The following is a 19,908-nucleotide window of genomic DNA, read 5'->3' on the forward strand; positions in this document are numbered from 1 at the left end:
ATTTAAATAACATGTTAAGAATAAATAAATATATTTTGATACAAGACAACATACAAAAGTGTTAAATTAAGTTTTAAATAATTATAGAGGGTTAAATGAAAAAATACGAGTCGACATATCATAAACTAACAAATATTGAAAAACGAAAATGAAATTTGAAATCTACAGTAGAAATAACTTAGAATGTGAAAAACCGAAAATCTTAAAATGGTAGAAATTAGAAAACGGAAGTGAAATTCAAATTGTATACGTTAAAATGCCCTAAAATGTCAACAATAAAAAATTCGCTCAAAAATCTGAAAAGTACAAGTCGATATATCCTAAAATGACAAAAATAAAAAAATCGGAACTGAAATTCTAATTTTGTACGTTGAAATACCATTGAATGTCAATAATAATCATTCAAAAATCTGAAAAGTACAAGTCAATATATCCTAAAATGACAAAAATAAAAAAATCGAAACTAAAATTCGAATTTTTTTCGTTGAAATACCCTAGAATGTTAACAATTAAAAAATCGCTCGAAAATCTGAAAAAACGGATCTGAATTTCAAAAACTACACATTCAAATAGTTTAGAAACAAGAAAATCAAAAAATCGATCTAAAATTTCATAATTACATAGTAAAACGTGTCTAGAAAAACACAAAAATAAAGAAACAAATGTCAAATTTGAAAACTACATATCAAAAAACTCTAAAACAGGACAAATGAATATAAAATTCAAAAACTACAAGTTAAAAAACTTATGTGTAAAAAATATCAATTTACCCCTTTATAAATTTTCAACTCTTAACAGATCCAATATTTTTCCTTTGTCCACTTATCAAATTTCTAAATTTCTACAAGCCTTATAGTTTAAAAAAAGTAAATTGTCACCAAACCCACGGTTTTCACGGACTGTCCCACAGTTCAGTGTAAAATTTTCCACGGACCCCTGTGGATCTACCCCTCTTCCCTTTTCCCTTGAAATTTTGAAAACACTAAATTTTTCCCCCACCCCACGAGCGCCCATGGAAGATTACCATAGCACCGGTAGATCTAACCTATTTTCCAGCTAAAAATTGTCATTTCAGCCTCTAATTTTAATATAAATCAAATCTACACATCCAATAACATAAAACCTCTCAAAAAATTCAAACAAAACAACCAAAAATCAAAACATTTTATGCATTATTCAAAATTGGAACCTTAAACATTCAAACCTCAAAATATCATTCAAATCTTAATATTTCTAATAATAAATTCATTCAAATAAAAAGTGAAATGATGTATTATCCTTATTTGTCATTTTCGATTGTCGAAAAATATAAAAAGTCAACGAAAAAGATGAAAATCCGTTGCATCCGTAAAAGATCTGAATTTTCTCTAAATTTAAACAGTAAATTCATGAAAAATGTAAGGTTTATATATAAGGGTTGTTTGATTATTTTATAAATTGAAGGCATTTTTACTTATACTTTAAAGTTTTAGACAATTTTGCTTAACACCGCTTAGTTTTAAGAATTTATTATAACTTTCTCTTTTAAATTAAAGTGTACAACAAATAAACAAAATCAAAATCATTGCCGAATCAATCAAGAAATGTTTTTTTTTTTAAATTTGGGTGACTTTGGGTGTGAACGCAATGGTCTTTTGCAAGCATGGATTATTTTAAGTAAAGACTTCTTACAAATCAACAAAATTGGAAAAGTTTCACATTTTGCCATCTACTTTTATAATTTGTGGGCAATACAATGGGGAATCAGATATGTAATAACGCTACCATCATTGGAGTGCCTTAAATTTCTTTGAAGAATTTGTAAGGGTGACACTTCAAAAGGTAACATCATAAATACAAAAAATGGACAGTTTCTTTCTTCTTTGACATGGAAAGATTCAAATACAAGTATGAACTCATAATCATTAACGGCCGAATGACATTTTCCCAACCAAACTTAATCTAATTTTAGCTTGACCAACTTTCATGGCTGAAATGCCAAGTGCTTCTTTCTTAAAACATATTAAGTTAGTGGAAGATAAAATTCCCGCAGACAAAAGTTATGACCGAATGTATACAAAATCCTCATCATTATTAGAACCTTGTCAAAGATAATTATTCTTTAATTAATATCATGTGTGTTCATTTTTATATAATATAGTCAAATAATTTTTAATTAAAAATAAAATAATATTTATTTATTTAATAATATATTATAAGTATATTTAAACATATAAAAAATATATATAATATTATTTTTATTTTTAAGTATTAGAACTGCTTATAAATAATAATATACATTTTATACTATCAATGTTTTGGGTTGTATAGTACAAAGAATAGTGCAATAAAATTATTGTACTTTAGACACATGTTATTAATATTATTTTGATACTTTGTCAATAAAATTATACATATATTTTTTGATGTATAATTTAAATAAATATATGATATATTATTATATGATTGAATGATTTTAAATTAAAAATAAAATAAAATTCAATTATATAATAACACATAATTTATGTGCATAAATTATATAATAAAAATGTGTATATATTACATTACTCAAACTTTATAATAAATAAAAATTATATCTATTATATTTTATTATTTATAATAATTAATATAAAATATAATAAACACAAAATAAATAAGTTGAGGTCAATTTTCTGAACTCTAACTTTTATTTAATTTTTTGTATTATTATACATATTTTATCACTAAGTAATACTGATGGTTAGTGACCTCGTATGGTTGTAAAAATGACCTAATAAATTCCACAAAAGAATTGACATACAAAATTCAGACTGTGCAAGAGATCAAAACACAGATAAATGGAAGTGTCATGTATAATGATAACGATGCTTTCTTTCTTTTTTTTGACACAAGAACCTTTACGTAGCGAAGAAGTTCTAGTGAAAAGAGGAAGATACACGTAGACTGGGACAAAATGAAAATATGTCTTTGAAAAGGAAAACAAACCATAAAATATTGAAAGTGCACAATTAAATGCATATAATGTTAAAACCAAACCGGCAACAAAACAAAAATAAAACTTATTCTGCAATGCCGAATAGGGATGACAATGGGGAGAGGCGGAGAGGGGATCTCAATCCTCATCCCCGTCTTCGTAAAGGATATCAATCTCTATCCTTGGCCCGTTTCGGCTAAGGGGATAAAACTGATTTCTTATCTTTTCTCCGCAAAGAAAAATTATCTTTTCATCTCTGCGGGAAAAAATCTCCTCCTTGTACCCATAAAAAAATCTTTTTTTTTTTATCTTCTAAACATAATATAAATATATTAAATAATATAATTAAGTAAAATTAAAATTAACCCACTATTTCAAATATCACAAATATAATATATTATATACTTTAATATATACAACAAAAACTTAAAATAAATTTGAAAAATATAAATAATTTAAAAATATATTAATATTTTAAATAAATATATTAATATAAAGGGACAGGGATGGGGGCGGAGAGGGGAAGGGGTTGGGCGGGGAGTGAACACATGTATCTCCATCCCTGATCAGTCCTTGATTACAGGGATTTTTTCATCCCCGTCCCCTTCCTTTTCCCCCTTTTAATCGGGGAATCCTCTCTCTATTAGAGTCGAGACCCTAAAATTGAACTCAAATTGTCATCCCTAATTTCCAAAGCAGTATCATCATCACCATATTGTGCCTTTAAGCCAAGATGTGTCATAATAAGACAAACATGCGAAAGGAGCTCGCCAACTTTGGCCAACTGTTGCCCATGCTCTCTCCATCCGCAATGGATTGCAGCATATCCCAACATTTCTACCCACACTTTACATATCATCTCCCATTTTTTGTCAAAACTCCAACCATTTGATTCCACATTTTGCAAACTCCTAAACAGACTCCTTGCACTAGATAACACTGTCTTGTATCGAGGGTCCCTCACATTTGCAGGCTGTTGAGGTTCTTTTTCGAACAACGGCCTCAAAATTTCACTTCTTGTTTTGGTGGTATCTTTTCGGTCTAACTTGAGCTCTTGCCTCACCTCATCACATGCATTTCTATACCTCAGCTCGCCATTCCCACTTGACATCATAGTTGGGCAAAAAACTAGAAGATACAGCATATAATTTGATAAGTATCTGCTAGTTTTGCAGTTTGTTGAATTGAGATCAGCTTCTCCATGTTTAGTGATATCATCGTAGTAGCAAAGATCAGTAGCGATGTGCCAAGCAAGAATGCTTTTGTCGAAGTCACATTGAGAAGTATACCAGTTACCTTCTTCATCAAGATTGTTCTTTTTGATCACATGATCGCCTCTTCGAGCCAATATTTTCTTTTCTGAATCGCCCAAACGAGGATCTGTGCACAAATTATCTTCATGAGCGTTTATTATCCCTCTGTAGATAATTTCTTGCAGATCAGGATTCACATCTTCCCAAGTTAAATACTGGAACTTCTCCAATCAATTAACTATGCCAAGTAACTTCTCAACACGATTGATATATCCATACAAGGTCGAAATGTCTTTGATGCAAAAATTTAGCAAATTGAATTGCCTCATAGACATTGACCATCTCTTTTGATTATTTGAAAAAGCTGCAGAGGAAAGAATTCTAGCAACGGATTTAAAAATCTTTGTCTTCATGGAGAAGCCCGAAAACAGTAGTTTTTCCCAATCACTGGAATGGTCGTATGCGGAAAACTCCATAACAAAAGCCCCAAGTATAAGGCAGTAAGTTATGCAGATGTCCGTCAAATAATATGGGTGAGAGTGGATATGAATAAGGATTGAAAAGACAACTAAAGTTGTAACGATGGTAGGAATAATGAAGTACTGATGGACAAAGACGCCTAATGGATGATAAATAATGATCAACTTGGTGAACAGAAATTCGTACATGAATCCAAGCTCAATTGCTACCAGATTGAAGGCTTCTTTTGCTCGCTCTTTAGAAAAGTATTGGATGGTGTTTTGTGCTTCTTGTTTAGAGAGCACTAAGCCTGTAAACAAACATGAAAATCTTTTAAACAAAAAATGAGCAGCAAGGAGTTCATGTATAGCCCCTTTTTGTTCATGATTTTTAATATCGTCGAGTCGAGCTGGCATAAACAATTTTACAGTACCAGGGATAGGATCCACCATTGCACGCAAATTATCTCTTAATCGCTCGGTGCTAGAAGACCAAAACACCCAAATTCTTTCTCCATTTGTAATGAATCCGACAATAATCATCGGAATGGAAAGAAATGTGAGGACATTGATATTACTCCAAGATTCTACGTAGACATAAATTGTCACCACAAGTTGAACAACGAATTGAAGAAAGTGTCGTAGCCACAACTCATTGTCTTCTAAAGAGTAAGCTGTTATGGTGTATGGGCCACCGAGGTGACAGAGGAGGAAGGGAGCCCAAAATGCCTGGAGTTCATGGCTTAGTGCGTGGACGTTGGTGGCAAGGTTTCCCAAGGCAACAGTGGCCACCCAATCTGCTGCTAAATATGATGACCAAACGAGAATCTTAATCCAGGTTCTTGCTATGTATTTTCTTCGAGAGCCGAAGAAGAAGAGGATGATTTGTAAAGAAAGGCTAATTAAAACAAACACTCGAATTTCCCATGCATTCCAAAGTTTTTTTACCATTTCGGTAAAAAGTTGCTTGTTCATCTTCTATACTCAGAGAATGAACTGCAGGTAAATTAAAAAATCAGAAGAGTATATACAATGACAATTCTACAACTCATGAAAAAAATATATATGTTCATTAATTTCAAGAATAATAAATATTAATTCTAGCTTAACGGGATATGCATTTCTGTTATTATTATTATTTTTAAATAAACTAAAATACTAATAAGGGAAGCAAATTTCTGATTCTATTGCCTAACATGTTAGAAGCTCAGGAGTAGTACCTTGCTCGAACTGAAGTATGCCAACTTTAAAGGTTAATGACTTTGTTAGAGAGGTTTTGGATTGGACTGAGTTGTTTGAAAATTGGTTGTCTAAAATGTTCTGGTGTCATTTTCTGCAAACTATTGTCAAAACTTGTCAGAGACTGTTGATATAAAATGGGTTTGTAACCCTCGTACTAGCACCGAATTATTAATGTGATTTTTCATCACAAAGTTATATGCGCAATTCAGAGTTTTACATAATATTGACTATAGTTGATATTATTGTAGCTATCGTCCAAAGGTAAGAGAAATACAATTCAACTGAGGTGACCTTTGAAGCTAGCCATCTTAGCTCTGAAGATAGACAAATAAGAAAGAAAGAGCTACGTACAGAGAAGTTAACAAAAGAAGTAGCATGAATTATTCTAAAGTAAAGAATTACATTTCTTGCTAAAAAGGATATGGAATCACTGTGATTAAAGATTAACTTCAGTGTTGAGGAGGGAATTTTAAATAAAGGAGTAACTTCAGAAGTAGGGTATTCTAAAATCCAAATAAGATTATTTATTCAATATTATCAAAAACCCCTACAAAATTGCAATATTATCAAAACGATCCATTGCAACAACTAGCACCCGGGTTCCTCGACCAAGACCTCTACTAGGGTATTCAAAATTACATGCATGTTAGGAATTAAAGTAGGGCAACATTGGTTAGACACTTCAAAACATCATTTTTTGGTTTTTGGCCACACGACTATTTTCCGCTAAGATTTGAGAAAATGAGATTCTTATATATTAAATTTCAAAAAGTTAATTTTTCTTTCATCCGACAAATTTAATTACTGATTTTAAAGATTAAAAAATATTTATATCATTTTTTCAAATATTAAAATAAATTTGTTTATAAGGTGTCAATGTTATTTTTTAAAAACTTAATAAGTTTTTTTTTTAAATTATAATATTCATTTTATATATTTAAAAATATATAAGATAATATAATATAACATTTATATATTGACATTTTAAAAGTTTTAAAAACACCCCCACAATTTTTAAATATAAAAAACCTCCTTAAAAATTTTATGAAAACCCCTAATATTTTAAAAAATTAAATTGACCCTTAACCAAAAGAAAACTATTCACTATTGATATTTATATTTATAATAATAATAATAATTTTTTATTATTTTTAATTAAAATTAATATAACTTAAAACATACATTTATTTAATAAAATTATAAAGGTAAAATGTTATTTAGTTTGGGAATAATTTTATAAAATAAAATTATCAAAATTATTAAAAAATTAAATTTAATAAATAAAAATCTGTCATTTCACCAAATACTGACGCCTTACCATGCTAGACATCTTACTGAGGAGGCGGTGGATATAAAAGTTTGCTGGGTGTTACTAAAAAACGGAGGATGATATCCGTTTATGAAACAGACGGGATGTTTTTAACACTACTATTACAGATGTCACAGCGAGCCCAGTCCATTGCGTTCTCTAATTTAACAGCTTTCTTCGGGTTACTAAACCCGACCCAAATAAATGTTGAATGGCCCACATCAAATTGACAAACTCGCTCTTTCTGCTCCTAAATCCTAATTTTCAGTGGAATCGCACTAGCTCCAATACTTGTGACACAACATGGCGGAGGAAGAGGCTACAGAAGAGAAAAGCCTGACAGTGGTGGAAGGAGCCGAGAGCGAGATGAAGGTGAGCAGGAAGGAGAAGAGAAAGCTGGCGAAAAAGAAGAAGAGGAAGGAGAAGAGGAGGGAAATAGCGGAGAAGGAGAGAGAAGAAGCGGAGGCTAGAGCGAACGATCCTGAGGAGCAGAGAAAGCTGGAGATGATGGAGAAGGAAGAGGACGAGGAGAGACAGAGAGTATTGAAGGAGTTTGAAAAGAGAGAGGGGATCTGGCTTCGAGAAATGGAAAGGAAGAAGGAGGAGGAGAGACGGAAGATGCTGGAACAAGAAAGGGAAGAAGCAGAAGAAGAGGCCAAGAGAAATCTGCCGGTGTGTTTTGTTTTAGTAAATTTGTCGTTTGGATGCTGAGAAAATATGAGTTTGGTTGTGTTTACTTGCTGACTAACTGTGGGGAAAAGATAATAAGATAGAGTAGAATTTATGAATATTACAAGCGATTTCAGTGACTCAATATTTTATTCTTTATTATGGTTTAGCTGATCGAGTTGTTTATTTCAGAGTTTATATTAAAATAATCAACTTTATTTTACATTCTAATGAAAATAATCTATTTTTGTGCTCTACTCAAATTTAGGGAAATTTGATCAACTGAAAGAAAGTTTACCAGTATTGAAGTGGTCGCAATAGAGGGAACTTCTTCCTTTTTTTAAACCATTTTAAAATTGTTATGTGGATGAGCAAATAGGAGAAAAGGAAAGATATCAAAACTTTTGGCTCATTTTAGGGTGATTGAACCTACTTGGCTCGATTGAATTTTATCTTATTCCCACTTTGAATCTTATATCAATACTTTTTTCAGTTATTAGGATACGCTGAATAAGGAAAAGAACTGTTGTTCAGTTGATATCATTGGTTGTATAATGTGTTACAGGTTGAGAATGAGTGTGATGAGGATGATGATTGGGAATATGTTGAAGAAGGGCCTGCAGAAATTATATGGCAGGGAAATGAAATAATTATCAGGAAGAAGAAGGTCAGAGTTCCAAAGAGGGATGCAAACCATTTGAGTGGAAAAGAGGTAAGTGTACATCTATCTCCAACTAGGTTTACATACTTTCTAGATTACTCTGTGGCATGCTTTCTCTTCAGTTATGCTATGCTTTTAATATTCCATTTGATTTGCAGGATGCTGATAGGCCTACATCTAATCCTCTTCCCCCACAATCTGAAGTTTTTGCTGACTACCAGAATGCACAACAGGCATTAGAGACTGTTGCGCGTCAAGTTCCAAACTTTGGGACTGAACAGGTATTTTAGGTCTCTTTGGTTACAAAAAATTTCTATCCATGCTAAGTATCTTTTGTATTTGCATGTTCATTATCAAGAATCATTTTTACCAAACCTTCCATTATGTATTTATGGCAGGATAAAGCTCATTGTCCTTTCCATCTAAAGACCGGAGTTTGTCGGTTTGGTCAGAGTTGCAGCAGAGTTCATTTTTATCCTGATAAATCATGCACTCTGCTTATCAAGAATATGTACAATGGTCCTGGCCTTGCATGGGAACAAGATGAAGGGCTTGAGGTTTGTAATTGTATCCTGAAAAAAAGGAGAAACTTCTTTATTGCTGTATACATTGTTGGATTTATCTTAAATAAGCAATATCCTTACTTTCTGAAAGAAGGTAATCTAATTTCATGGCTGATAACCTGTTGTGTTTATGTAAAGGTTCAAGACTTTATCTTGGCTGTGCTTGACTTATTTTTCATTTTTGTTGCTCTTCTTTGACTTAAGTTATTCAGAGATTTATGATTTGACAAGGATGGAGATTTATGGTGTTGGCATTGATTTGATTGGAGTGAAGTTGTGAGCTATACTGTATCCTACCTACTGCAAATCAGAGTTGTCACTAGGGATTTTCTTGATTATCTTTTTGGCATAATCTTGTTGCCTTTGTTTCTTTCATAATCTTCACTTTCTTTTATTTAAGTTCTACTGACATTATTTTTCTTTCTCATTGCGTTTACTTTTTCCTTTGCCTCATAATTTGCTGCAAAGTGTCATCATAAGGACTATACCTGTGAACTTAATATTGCTGGCATTCAGGAAGGAAAGCTTATTAGATTGTCTTGCAAATATACTTTTAAGACACTTTTGGTCCAAGTTTTCATATTCATAATTAGCATTTTAGGGGTTTGTCAATAGCCACCTAATTGTGTGAATTTATTTGACTTAAGTTGTCTGTTCCTTAACAATTAGAAGTATCTTGGGCAATAGATATGTCATGGGTTCTTCGAGCTGTTCATCCAATAACAGTTGTTACTTCTGTCCATTTTCAATTCCGGTGTAGCGGCACCTAATTGTATGTTATTACAATTATGCAGTTGGCACTTTCTTCATTTCTATTAAAATCTAAGGAGATCAAAGGGGGAAAAGAACTTAGTTTTTATATGCAGATAACTTCCAGAGTTGAATTAAATTAGAGTGATTTCAATTTATGATGAGGATGATAAATATGTCAATGGCTACATAAAAGTTAACCTATCCTCTATAATCTCCTATACTGGTGATAGTCTTAATATTGTGTACCCATGGGAATGGAAACCCTGATTCAAAATACGGTGGAGTTGCCCCTTTTTTTAATTTAATCTTATGGGATTTTATCTCATGTATGTTTTAGACAACTAGTGGCTAAAAGTAAAGTCATAGTTATCTTTGTTTGAGAAAGTAGGTTTTTCTATTTATTGTGACAATCTATAATGTCATATGTTTCTTTTGATTTGTTACTTATATATGCAATAATATTTTCTTGGTTGATTTGTGTACTCTCCTTTCAGTATACTGATGAAGAAGTTGAACGCTCCTATGAAGAATTTTATGAGGATGTGCATACAGAGTTCTTGAAATTTGGAGAAATTGTGAATTTCAAGGTTGTTGATTGTTATCTTTGTGCATACTAGCCTTTGATGCCTAGGCGATTCGCAAGCTCCTTTTATTCTTTGAATACTTCTGTTTTCAAATATTGTATACTTTAAAATGACGAAAATAGTAAATTTTATGGAAGACCCAGAAAAAAAACTGAATCATCCTTCAGTAGGTATGAGATTGACTAAAATTATACTGACATTATATTTTTTACCCCTTAGGAGTAATAAATATAGTTTCTGTGCAGGTGTGTAAAAATGGTTCATTCCACTTGAAAGGAAATGTCTATGTTCATTATATGTCACTGGAATCAGCTGTTGATGCTTATAATTCTGTCAATGGCCGATATTTTGCTGGCAAACAGGTACTTTATAAAGAATAATTGGAGCCTAATATCTACTTTCTTCTACAACTCCAAGACGATTATGTTGTGAAAATTAATATGCTTAGGAAAAACTAGATCATTGCCCTGTCATTTAAATAAACTTTGGTAAAGCTCAATCACCTCCACTGAAGTTTTGCTTAATTACATGCAATGTTGTTTGGTTTAAAAAAAATAGTCATGTGGGTTCTAATAAATTTTATAGAACTAAAGAGCAGTCTTCTATTTTAAAACGGTTTATGCTATTTCCAGAACTCAAGGAACGTATTTGATGATTCTTGCTATGCTAAGGTCTGCATTGTCTAAGCCAAATCTTAGAAAGTCAACAAGATTCTCTCAACACGATTGGAAGTTCAGTTTGCAGTCTACTTATTGTTGTCATGACGATATACTCATTGATCCATCATCTGACTTAATAAATTCAGTTGTTTATTCACTTTTCCCTTCTGGATGTTCATTGATATTGATCCAGACATGGCTCTTGACAGATCACATGTGAATTTGTCAATGTGACTAGATGGAAGCTTGCCATATGTGGGGAGTATATGAAGTCAAGACTTAAGGTAAAGCCAATTTCTTCATTTATTCTGGCGTCTGGTAGTTGAAGGCCTTTTCCTTTCTCCTTGATGATTTTCTGGCACTTTTTGACAGACATGTTCCCGCGGAATGGCATGCAATTTTATCCACTGTTTCCGCAACCCTGGTGGGGACTATGAATGGGCTGATTGGGATAAACCACCGCCAAAATATTGGGTGAAAAAGATGGCTGCTTTATTTGGTTATACTAATGATATTGGGGACTGGAAACAGATTGGTCAAGATTATTCAGGGCAAATGAGGAACTCTAACAAGATAATCACAGCAGAAATCGACAGGTGTTGTTTTACTTGCATTTTTGGGTCATGTTGATGTTGCTTCATTAATTTGTTCTGCTGATTTCATAATCCATTGCATTATGAATAGTTTATTTACATCCTTTTTTAATGGCCTATAATAGAACTAATGTTATATATGATTTAACTTTGCTACATTGTGGAAGTAAACTAGTTTTTAATGTTTCTGGTTGCAGTCTTTTATGCCAGATCTGGACTTTTTGGTTTGGGTTTTTTTTTTTTTGGGTTAATTTATAGCTTCCTATGGTGCATGGCAGGCATCGGTCGAGAAGATCTAAATCCAGGGAGATGGATTGTGTGAGAACCGCTTCCCGGAGAAGTCATGATGATTATGATTATGATGTTGGGGAGAGGACTCACGGTCACAAGAATACCAATGACAATAGAAAGGGAATCAAACTTCTTGACAAAAAAATTCCTGAAGAGAGTTCAAAGTTCAAGGATTGTTATCACTGTGAGAGCAGAAGTGATAAGACTAGTTCTGATGGAAACTCGTCGGATGGGGACAGAGACCAAGATAGAAATAGACACCAAAGTCGCTCAAGGAAAAGCCAAAAGCGCAGGAGAGGTGTCTCAGAAAAATTGAATGATTATAAGGACATCAAGAACAGAACTTATGAAGCTGAATCTGATTGGAATTTTTCAGATGGGGAGAGTGATGCCAAAACTCACCATGTTCATACCGAGAGAAATTGGAGATATACCAGCAGTCGGGAAGTACAAGATGATGATGGAGACAGTGAAAATAGAACTCACAAAAATCATGGAGAAAGAGATTGCAGTCACACTGCAAAAAGGTCAAGAGTCAGTGACAGGCGTAGGATGTCGGATCCTGATTCAGGACATGATTTGCTGGATAGGGACAAAGAAGGACGCCATAGTCATGAAAAACACTCAAGGAAAGGTAACAGAGAACACAAGCATTCAAGAAGGAGATCTCATTCAAGGAAAGAGAGCAGCAAATCAAAACACCGACATTCGAAATCAAATGAAGACCATGAATCCAGTAGTTTAGATGAGTATGAGGAAAGACATAAAACCATTGACAAGCACGATCGCTGGAAACTTGCAAGTCCTGAGGAAGATTAAAAACACCAGAGAAAGAGTACAAGTGTTCAGAGTTACGAATCCGATAGGGCAGGTTGTTATGATGGATGATGTAAATCACAGGAGCTCAACTCAATATACTGTTGCAAGGGAATGATTTGATGACGGCGGCATGGAATCAAAAGAAGATAAATCCAGAGTTGCAGTGAGCACTTGCTAGTGGGAAGATCCGATGATCAATCAGATTTTCTCGTTTTAATTCATAAAGTTAGGTGAAAGCTGCTGATTTTATCAATGTGAAAGCTCAACAATTTAAAGGAATATGAAATGAAGAAATCAACTGGTGAGCTTCGAGAAATTTAAACCCTTAATGTGATTGTGATTGGTAATTAATAAGATAAATAAACCCGGACCGCGCATGCTTGGTTAATGTGCATGTGTTGCAGTCTTATTATTATTATTATTATTTTCAAAATAAAATATATAATGTGATTAATAAAAAAATAAAAAAAAACTAAATCTTAATAAATATTATTTTTAAGAAATTAATTAAATTAACCAATCTATAGTGCGTTTATACAACTTTAATTGCTCAATGTCAAGTTCGCTTTTATCCCTAATCTTCGAACATTTTAAATTAACCAATCTAGGGTGGGTTTATACAGATATATTCAAGTATTTCAAATATTGTCAATATCTCTTTTATCCCCAATCTTCGAACAATTTGAATATCTTAACAGTATTAGCCGTTTCAATTCTAACTCTCCTCTCTGAGTTAGAAATTTTCAACCAAACCTATTAACCTGAAATGACATCACATAAAAAAAATCGAGTTAGGGTTAATTTTTATTTTACATGAATCTAATATAACTTGAAACTAAACACAAAAATAAATTAAGCTACCCTAACTAACTAGAATGTGTGGAGAAATATTAATATAATATTTTTGGTTCGGGACAAATTCAAGAAATATTGAAGGAGAAATGTCAACAACAACAAAATTTCTTATATATTATATATAGTTATATCTCTTTATAGTTATAAATATATCAATTATTTTTTATTTTTACTAAAAAACTTATTTTATTTTTCAGTAGTGAAAATAAAATTTGGTTAATAATATTATTAACATGTTTTAAAGGGTCTTAATATGTAGTTTTTAGATAATTTATAAATAAAATAAAATGTCATGTTGTGTTTTGTTAATAGTTGATTTAGGTAATTTGACCAAAAAAAATTAAAATGCTAAAAACATAAATAAAAACAATAAATAATTTCAGATAAATTTGAGTTATATCAAATCAATCCGAATGTAATTAAGATAAGTTAAGGTTAAAATTTTTTCACACAATTATAATTTAAATCGGGTTAAATTGAGTATCTTTGACTGGAAACCTAAACTAACACTAACACAACAAGAACATGATCCATTGATATGGGCTATCAACTTTATTCATCAATTAATTTTCAGTAAAAGAACTACATAATAAAGCCAAAACTTGAATAAATTGAGATAAAAAGATGTATGTTTGGTTTTATGTTGTTGGTATTTACTATTTAAAGGATTTTAAGGGAAAAAGTTACTGAAGTCAAGAATGGAAGAAAAAATAATGGTTGGAAATTATATTTTTCATAATAGGGGTAAAAATATATTTTCTACAATAAGAGATATATTGATATTTTTCATAATAGAGAATAAAATGAAACTTTTCACAGTAGGGCGTAAACCCTAAACCCTAATCTCAAAATCATTACCCTATTGTAAACAAATTTTGTGTTTTTTCAAGTCTCGTGTGCTATAAAATGATATTCAAATAAAAAATAATGTTAGTGTAGAGATTTATGATAATTAAAAATAAACTATTTGACGATTAAAAATAAACGATGTAGAAAGCTCTCTTGCGAGGCATATTTAACAGTCATTATAAGACATATCCTCATAAAATTTAAATATCAATTTACCCCTTATGTGTAAAATATGAAATTATCCCAATTATGTAAATTATCATACTCTCAATAGGTATCGTGCCTACCAGTTATCTTGAATGTTTACTATCAAATATCAGTTACCTTCTACTAGGCAAAATGCCTACCTATTACCCCTGGAATGCTTACTATCAAATATTAATTACCCTCACTAGGCATAACACCTACAATTACCCCCAACCAGTGTTGGCAGGTGTGATTTGCAATCATGCATGCTAGGCAAATCTTGCCTAATAACAAGATTTTTTAGGATTTTATATCAAATCTATACATTGCATTCATCCACTCAAATCCCAAAATTCATAACCCAAACGTAAAGTATGCTTTTAAACAATGAACATGTAGAACTCAATATCAAACTCTAACGTACATACGCTTAACACTTTATCTTAAGCCCTAAACCCATTCACAATAAGTTTTAACTTGAATAATCATGATTTTTGGCTAAAATTTCTTTGACTTTGTTCAACTAAAGTGTTAATATAGATGTGTCTTGTTGTAAAATCTCTTTTATATATAGAGGTAAAATCATCCAACTTATTGTATTAGTTAATCTGTATAATCACTGGAATATTGGTTAAAATCGAATAAACTTGTTAAAATAATCTCTACAAGCTTGATTTTAAATTTACAGTAGAATATAAGCACCAAAATTAATATAAAATGAGATCCTAATGAAATCCTAGGATAAAGGATTGATTTAAACATTTATTTAATTGAGATTGATGACATACCAACATTTGTTGGCTCCACTAATGTAAGAACTCAATTTTTTTCTTCCATAAATCCTCACAAGGTAACAAGGTTTCTATCCAATCACATGAGGCACCAAGAAACCTGCTTGAAGTCGGTCAAGTTGTTGGGGACGTACAAGAATGCTAGTTCATGTTAAATTGAATGAATATGCGATGATATGTGAAAGAGAAGAAAGAATAACAAAATTTTTCTCTTTCTTATGAAAACAACTTTGTAAAATATATGGGATAAGTGTTTAAATTATATTGAACACTTACACCGTCATCAACCCTTAAATCAATAACTTTAGCCTCTCAACTATCAAGCTATTACTATTTGGTCTCTACAATTTTGAAACCTTAAATTAGGTCTAACAAATGATTGTCAAATCCATCCTATATATATTGGACTTGTATCACTCATTCATAGAGATCAAAGCCATCATGAGTAGGTAAACCCCTATATAATTCACTCTATGTAACACTTCACCTCGAATATCCTATCATTCAAGATAAAGTGCTACTAAAAATCTAATATGCATGCAATATAGTCTCAACTAAAATCTATTATCTAACATGCATAACACACATTTTACATCTAATAAAATCTCAAAAGTCTTTATTAATTATAATAAAAACTAATATCTCAAAACATGCCCAAGCATAACAATAAAATATTTTAAATTCACAGTCAAGGTACTAGAAAATAAATCAAGTCTCTAAATATCAATTCATAATCTCAAGTTATCTACACCTATGAGTCTATCGCTTACATGTCGCTCTATCATTAATCTATAGCCTTGTTGTTGTCACTTCTAATCCAGTCATGTGCAAAATTGCAAAAGAAGAAAATAAGTATAAAATACTCAATAAGTAGGAATAATTTATCTTATCTCTTTCAATCAAAATCTATTTCTTTCCTTTAACCCATGTTATCTCTATTTCAATCTAAAACTATCAGAATCTTAATCGAATCTAAGGGAATTGACATACCCATTATAGTGGTCATTCTATAGGCTCTCTTTCTAGTATTGGTTATCCAGTCTTATTGTCAATCGATGGACTCACAATCCTAACTTATCAATCTATAGACCCTAATCATTAGAATTTCTATGTCTTAGTAATTCTTAGCCAATCGACAAACACAGAATCCTACTAAGTATCTCTTAATCTAACACCAATTATCAGATCTCACCCGATCTACATGTATGCCTAAGTCATAGATACTCCCTTATCTAGCCTATAGTCTCATCATCTATCTCTTGTTTGTATCATCTCATCTCATGTATTTCAAAATAGTTAATCTCTATCGATCTCCAATCTCTCGAAACTCTATTGGACTTCTATCTAGTCCATTCCATACCCACTTGGGTTTCTCTTTGGATCATCTATATTCTTGCTCTTGGGTATTTATCCTTTAGGTATCTCTCAACACCTTAACAGGTCTTATTTCTTAATCTTGAATCAATTCAATCTATCTATGTGGTTGTACAATCACCCCCAAGTTTAGTCTAAGGCATACATAAGGCTAGGTTGACATACGATCAATCTCATGTCGAATCCTAAACATACATCATCAAATTCAACAAAGGTACGAGCAAGCTTTATCTCAAGATATGGGTGTACCTTTTCTAATTCAAAGAATGTTTTTTATTGCACATATAATTGCCCCTTACAATGTTCATAGGTGTGCATGGAATTTGGGAAGGCCTATGGCCATACACCACATATTGTACGAGCGTACGTTGCCTCTTTCATTGTTTATCTTCTTTGTTTTTTATTCAAAGTTTTGAAGGAATGTACGCGCATGCACAGGTATACACCCTTATATTTTTATGCAGTTCTAACCTATGTACGTTCATGACTTAACCAGACACGACTATACATAACATTTTAGAAACCATTCTCCGGGCAATTCTTGGTCAAATTTTCCTAAATCAATCAACCTACAATAATCTAATCTACCAAATAAAATTTCAACATGCATATACAACACCACAAACAACATGTTTTAGCAGAAACATGAGGATCCAAGACTACATAAGCAAATCAATATCAAGAATCAAGAATTAGCAACACAATCAGATAACCAACATTCGAATCACACATATTCATTCTGATACCACACATGAATCTTTAGGAGGATAAAAATTATTCAACACATTCACAGGAATCGTAGGAATAATTCTGACTACCTGAAATTCTTGCGAGCGCAAGATTGTTGTCAATGTTCTTCCTCCTCCTTCAAGTTTCTTGGCTGCCGGAGATCTCTTTATATCTTCCGGAAGCTTCTCCTCCCTATGGATTTCGCTTTCTCTCTTTTTCTAATTCAAAGACAGCAAAATTAGGGTTTTTAATTCGGAGGAAGAACCCTTTATATATATGGCAAGATCCTCTTTCGATCAAGACTCCTAACGAATTCGAGAGTCCTGGAATTCAAAGGTGTACAACTGTACCTCTTATGAGGTATGGGCATTGATCACCCAAGTGGTGTACAAGCATACCTCTTCATAGGTACAGCCATACATCAAACCAAATAGATATCCTCTTCCTGACTTCAGTCCAATCTAACCGAAACTCTAATCTACTCATATGAAAATGATAATAAGGCTCCTAAAGCATACCTGAAAGTGCTATATTTCTCCCTAATCCCCAACATACAGTTGACCACCTTTTTATTTTGTTTAATGTATTTTCCTTTTTTTTTTAAGTGAATTAATTAAGGACTATTCAAAGTCTTTGAAACAATAGATATAACAGTTCATAAAAAAGATCAAGTAAAGTTAGAGATAAAAATAAACACATCTGAAAATTTCGGAAGGATATCAAATGTTTTCATTGTATTGTAAGGTATCACAAATTTCCACAACTTTTACTTCAGAACGCTCCTCCACATGCCCAATATCTTCCAGCCAAACAGACGAAGTACCAACCTGCTCATAAAATACTGGTGAATTTGGAGCTTTTTTTGCTTCCATTAAGCTATGGTGGTTTCTCGTAAACCTTTGTATATAAATGTTACCACGCCTAACTTACTTCAATATAAGCTAAAGCTCAAATAAGCTACTCATTGAAATTTCCAGAAGTTTATCCAATTAGATTTTTTAAAAAAACGAAAATCATAATGTGAGTTGTGTGTAAAATTATCTAAGCCTAAGAGAGAAGATAATCGGCAGAGAAATAAAGGTGTACCTCCAATTCTTGTGGCCCCTGATATTGATCGACTTGAGGATCAATGGTCAGTATTACCGAAGCATCATTGTTCTCTATGGTATTTGGTGGAATCATCCCCTGAAAAACATTTGAAACTTCTATGGCTTGTTCCGGAATCTCTTCTCCATGGCCAATAGCATTAGGCCTAGCTGGCCCAACATCCTGCTCATAAAAATTAATTATAGTTGTAAATTACTTAGAAAGTTGAACCTGGGCATGGCATATCTGATTATAGTATCAAGGATTAAATATGGCTGAATGCAAAGCCAAATCTCAGGCTTTTCAACTCCTTTTTAATTTGGGCTCCAATGGTTTATATACCCTTCTTCCGGATCAATGGGTCTCTCTTCGGCTCAATCTGAAAAAATTTATCTAAACTTGGGCAGACTTTTTTTGGCCCAGTCCCAAAAAAGATCCAACTCTTTTCAGTTAGCCTATGAGTCCGCTTAGGTTCTAATCCAAGGTTTTGATTTCTTTCCATTGATCTTACCATGCACAAATGGTTCCTACCTATTCGTCATCTGGGTTTTATTACTAGGGTCTGACCTTTTAATTCAAAGGTCTAACTTTTTTCAAACTAGTCTATTTCTATTATATTGAAATGTGTCTATTGGACAATGAATAGGTCTTTTACAATTCTAGCACTATGTTAAAAATCAAATATTTTTATGATTATTAATTATAGGGTTTTAACATATTTGGTATCTCATTAATAGAATTATTTAAGCTAAATTAATTTGGATATTAATTACATTATATACCCTTTTATTTTTATTTTTTTTTCAATGAGGAATTTACATTTTCCCAAAAAAAAAAAATGGATGACTACCTTGTCTATATTGAAGCAATATCAACTCTAATTTTATTTTTATATGTGAAAATTTATAATAACACTATACATACCCAAAAGTTATCCAAAACTCTAATCTCAAGTGTTGTGCAATTTATTATTTTTGTAATACTTATTAACATAGATTGTCTATTAAAATTTGCTCTTATTCAAAAAATAATTTATCTGAAGTTTCATATTTGATTGAATGAGCATTTCATAAAAGGCAAACGTGTTTCGTAGGTCAAAACATATTACTCTTTACTGTTAAATAGACTTGATATAACCTACATGAGCAACAATATGCCTCCATTTACCGGTGGAAATAGAGGCAAAGTTAGGAGACAATCCTAGGTAAATTTCACCCGAAAGTGAAAAAGC

At 32.0% G+C, this 19,908-nt stretch overlaps 1 protein-coding gene and 1 long non-coding RNA gene across 2 annotated transcripts; one reads left to right on the forward strand and one right to left on the reverse strand.

The window, feature by feature from the left end:
* Positions 1 to 7,390: 7,390 nt before the first annotated feature.
* On the forward strand, positions 7,391 to 13,123 carry LOC123214401 (zinc finger CCCH domain-containing protein 5). Its single transcript, XM_044634143.1, has 9 exons — positions 7,391 to 7,887; positions 8,450 to 8,596; positions 8,704 to 8,826; positions 8,944 to 9,102; positions 10,356 to 10,448; positions 10,691 to 10,807; positions 11,314 to 11,388; positions 11,477 to 11,700; positions 11,976 to 13,123. The coding sequence occupies exons 1-9, from the start codon at positions 7,519 to 7,521 to the stop codon at positions 12,805 to 12,807; spliced, it is 2,139 nt and encodes a 712-aa protein (XP_044490078.1). The 5' UTR covers positions 7,391 to 7,518; the 3' UTR covers positions 12,808 to 13,123.
* Positions 13,124 to 17,678: 4,555 nt separating this feature from the next.
* LOC123212820 lies at positions 17,679 to 18,868 on the reverse strand. The gene is made up of 3 exons (XR_006501620.1): positions 18,678 to 18,868; positions 18,110 to 18,418; positions 17,679 to 17,809 (listed from the first exon to the last, which is right to left on the reverse strand). It is a non-coding gene; the product is annotated as an uncharacterized LOC123212820 (long non-coding RNA).
* Positions 18,869 to 19,908: the final 1,040 nt, after the last annotated feature.

The sequence above is a fragment of the Mangifera indica genome, chromosome 4, assembly GCF_011075055.1.
Source record: "Mangifera indica cultivar Alphonso chromosome 4, CATAS_Mindica_2.1, whole genome shotgun sequence".
NCBI lineage: Eukaryota > Viridiplantae > Streptophyta > Magnoliopsida > Sapindales > Anacardiaceae > Mangifera > Mangifera indica.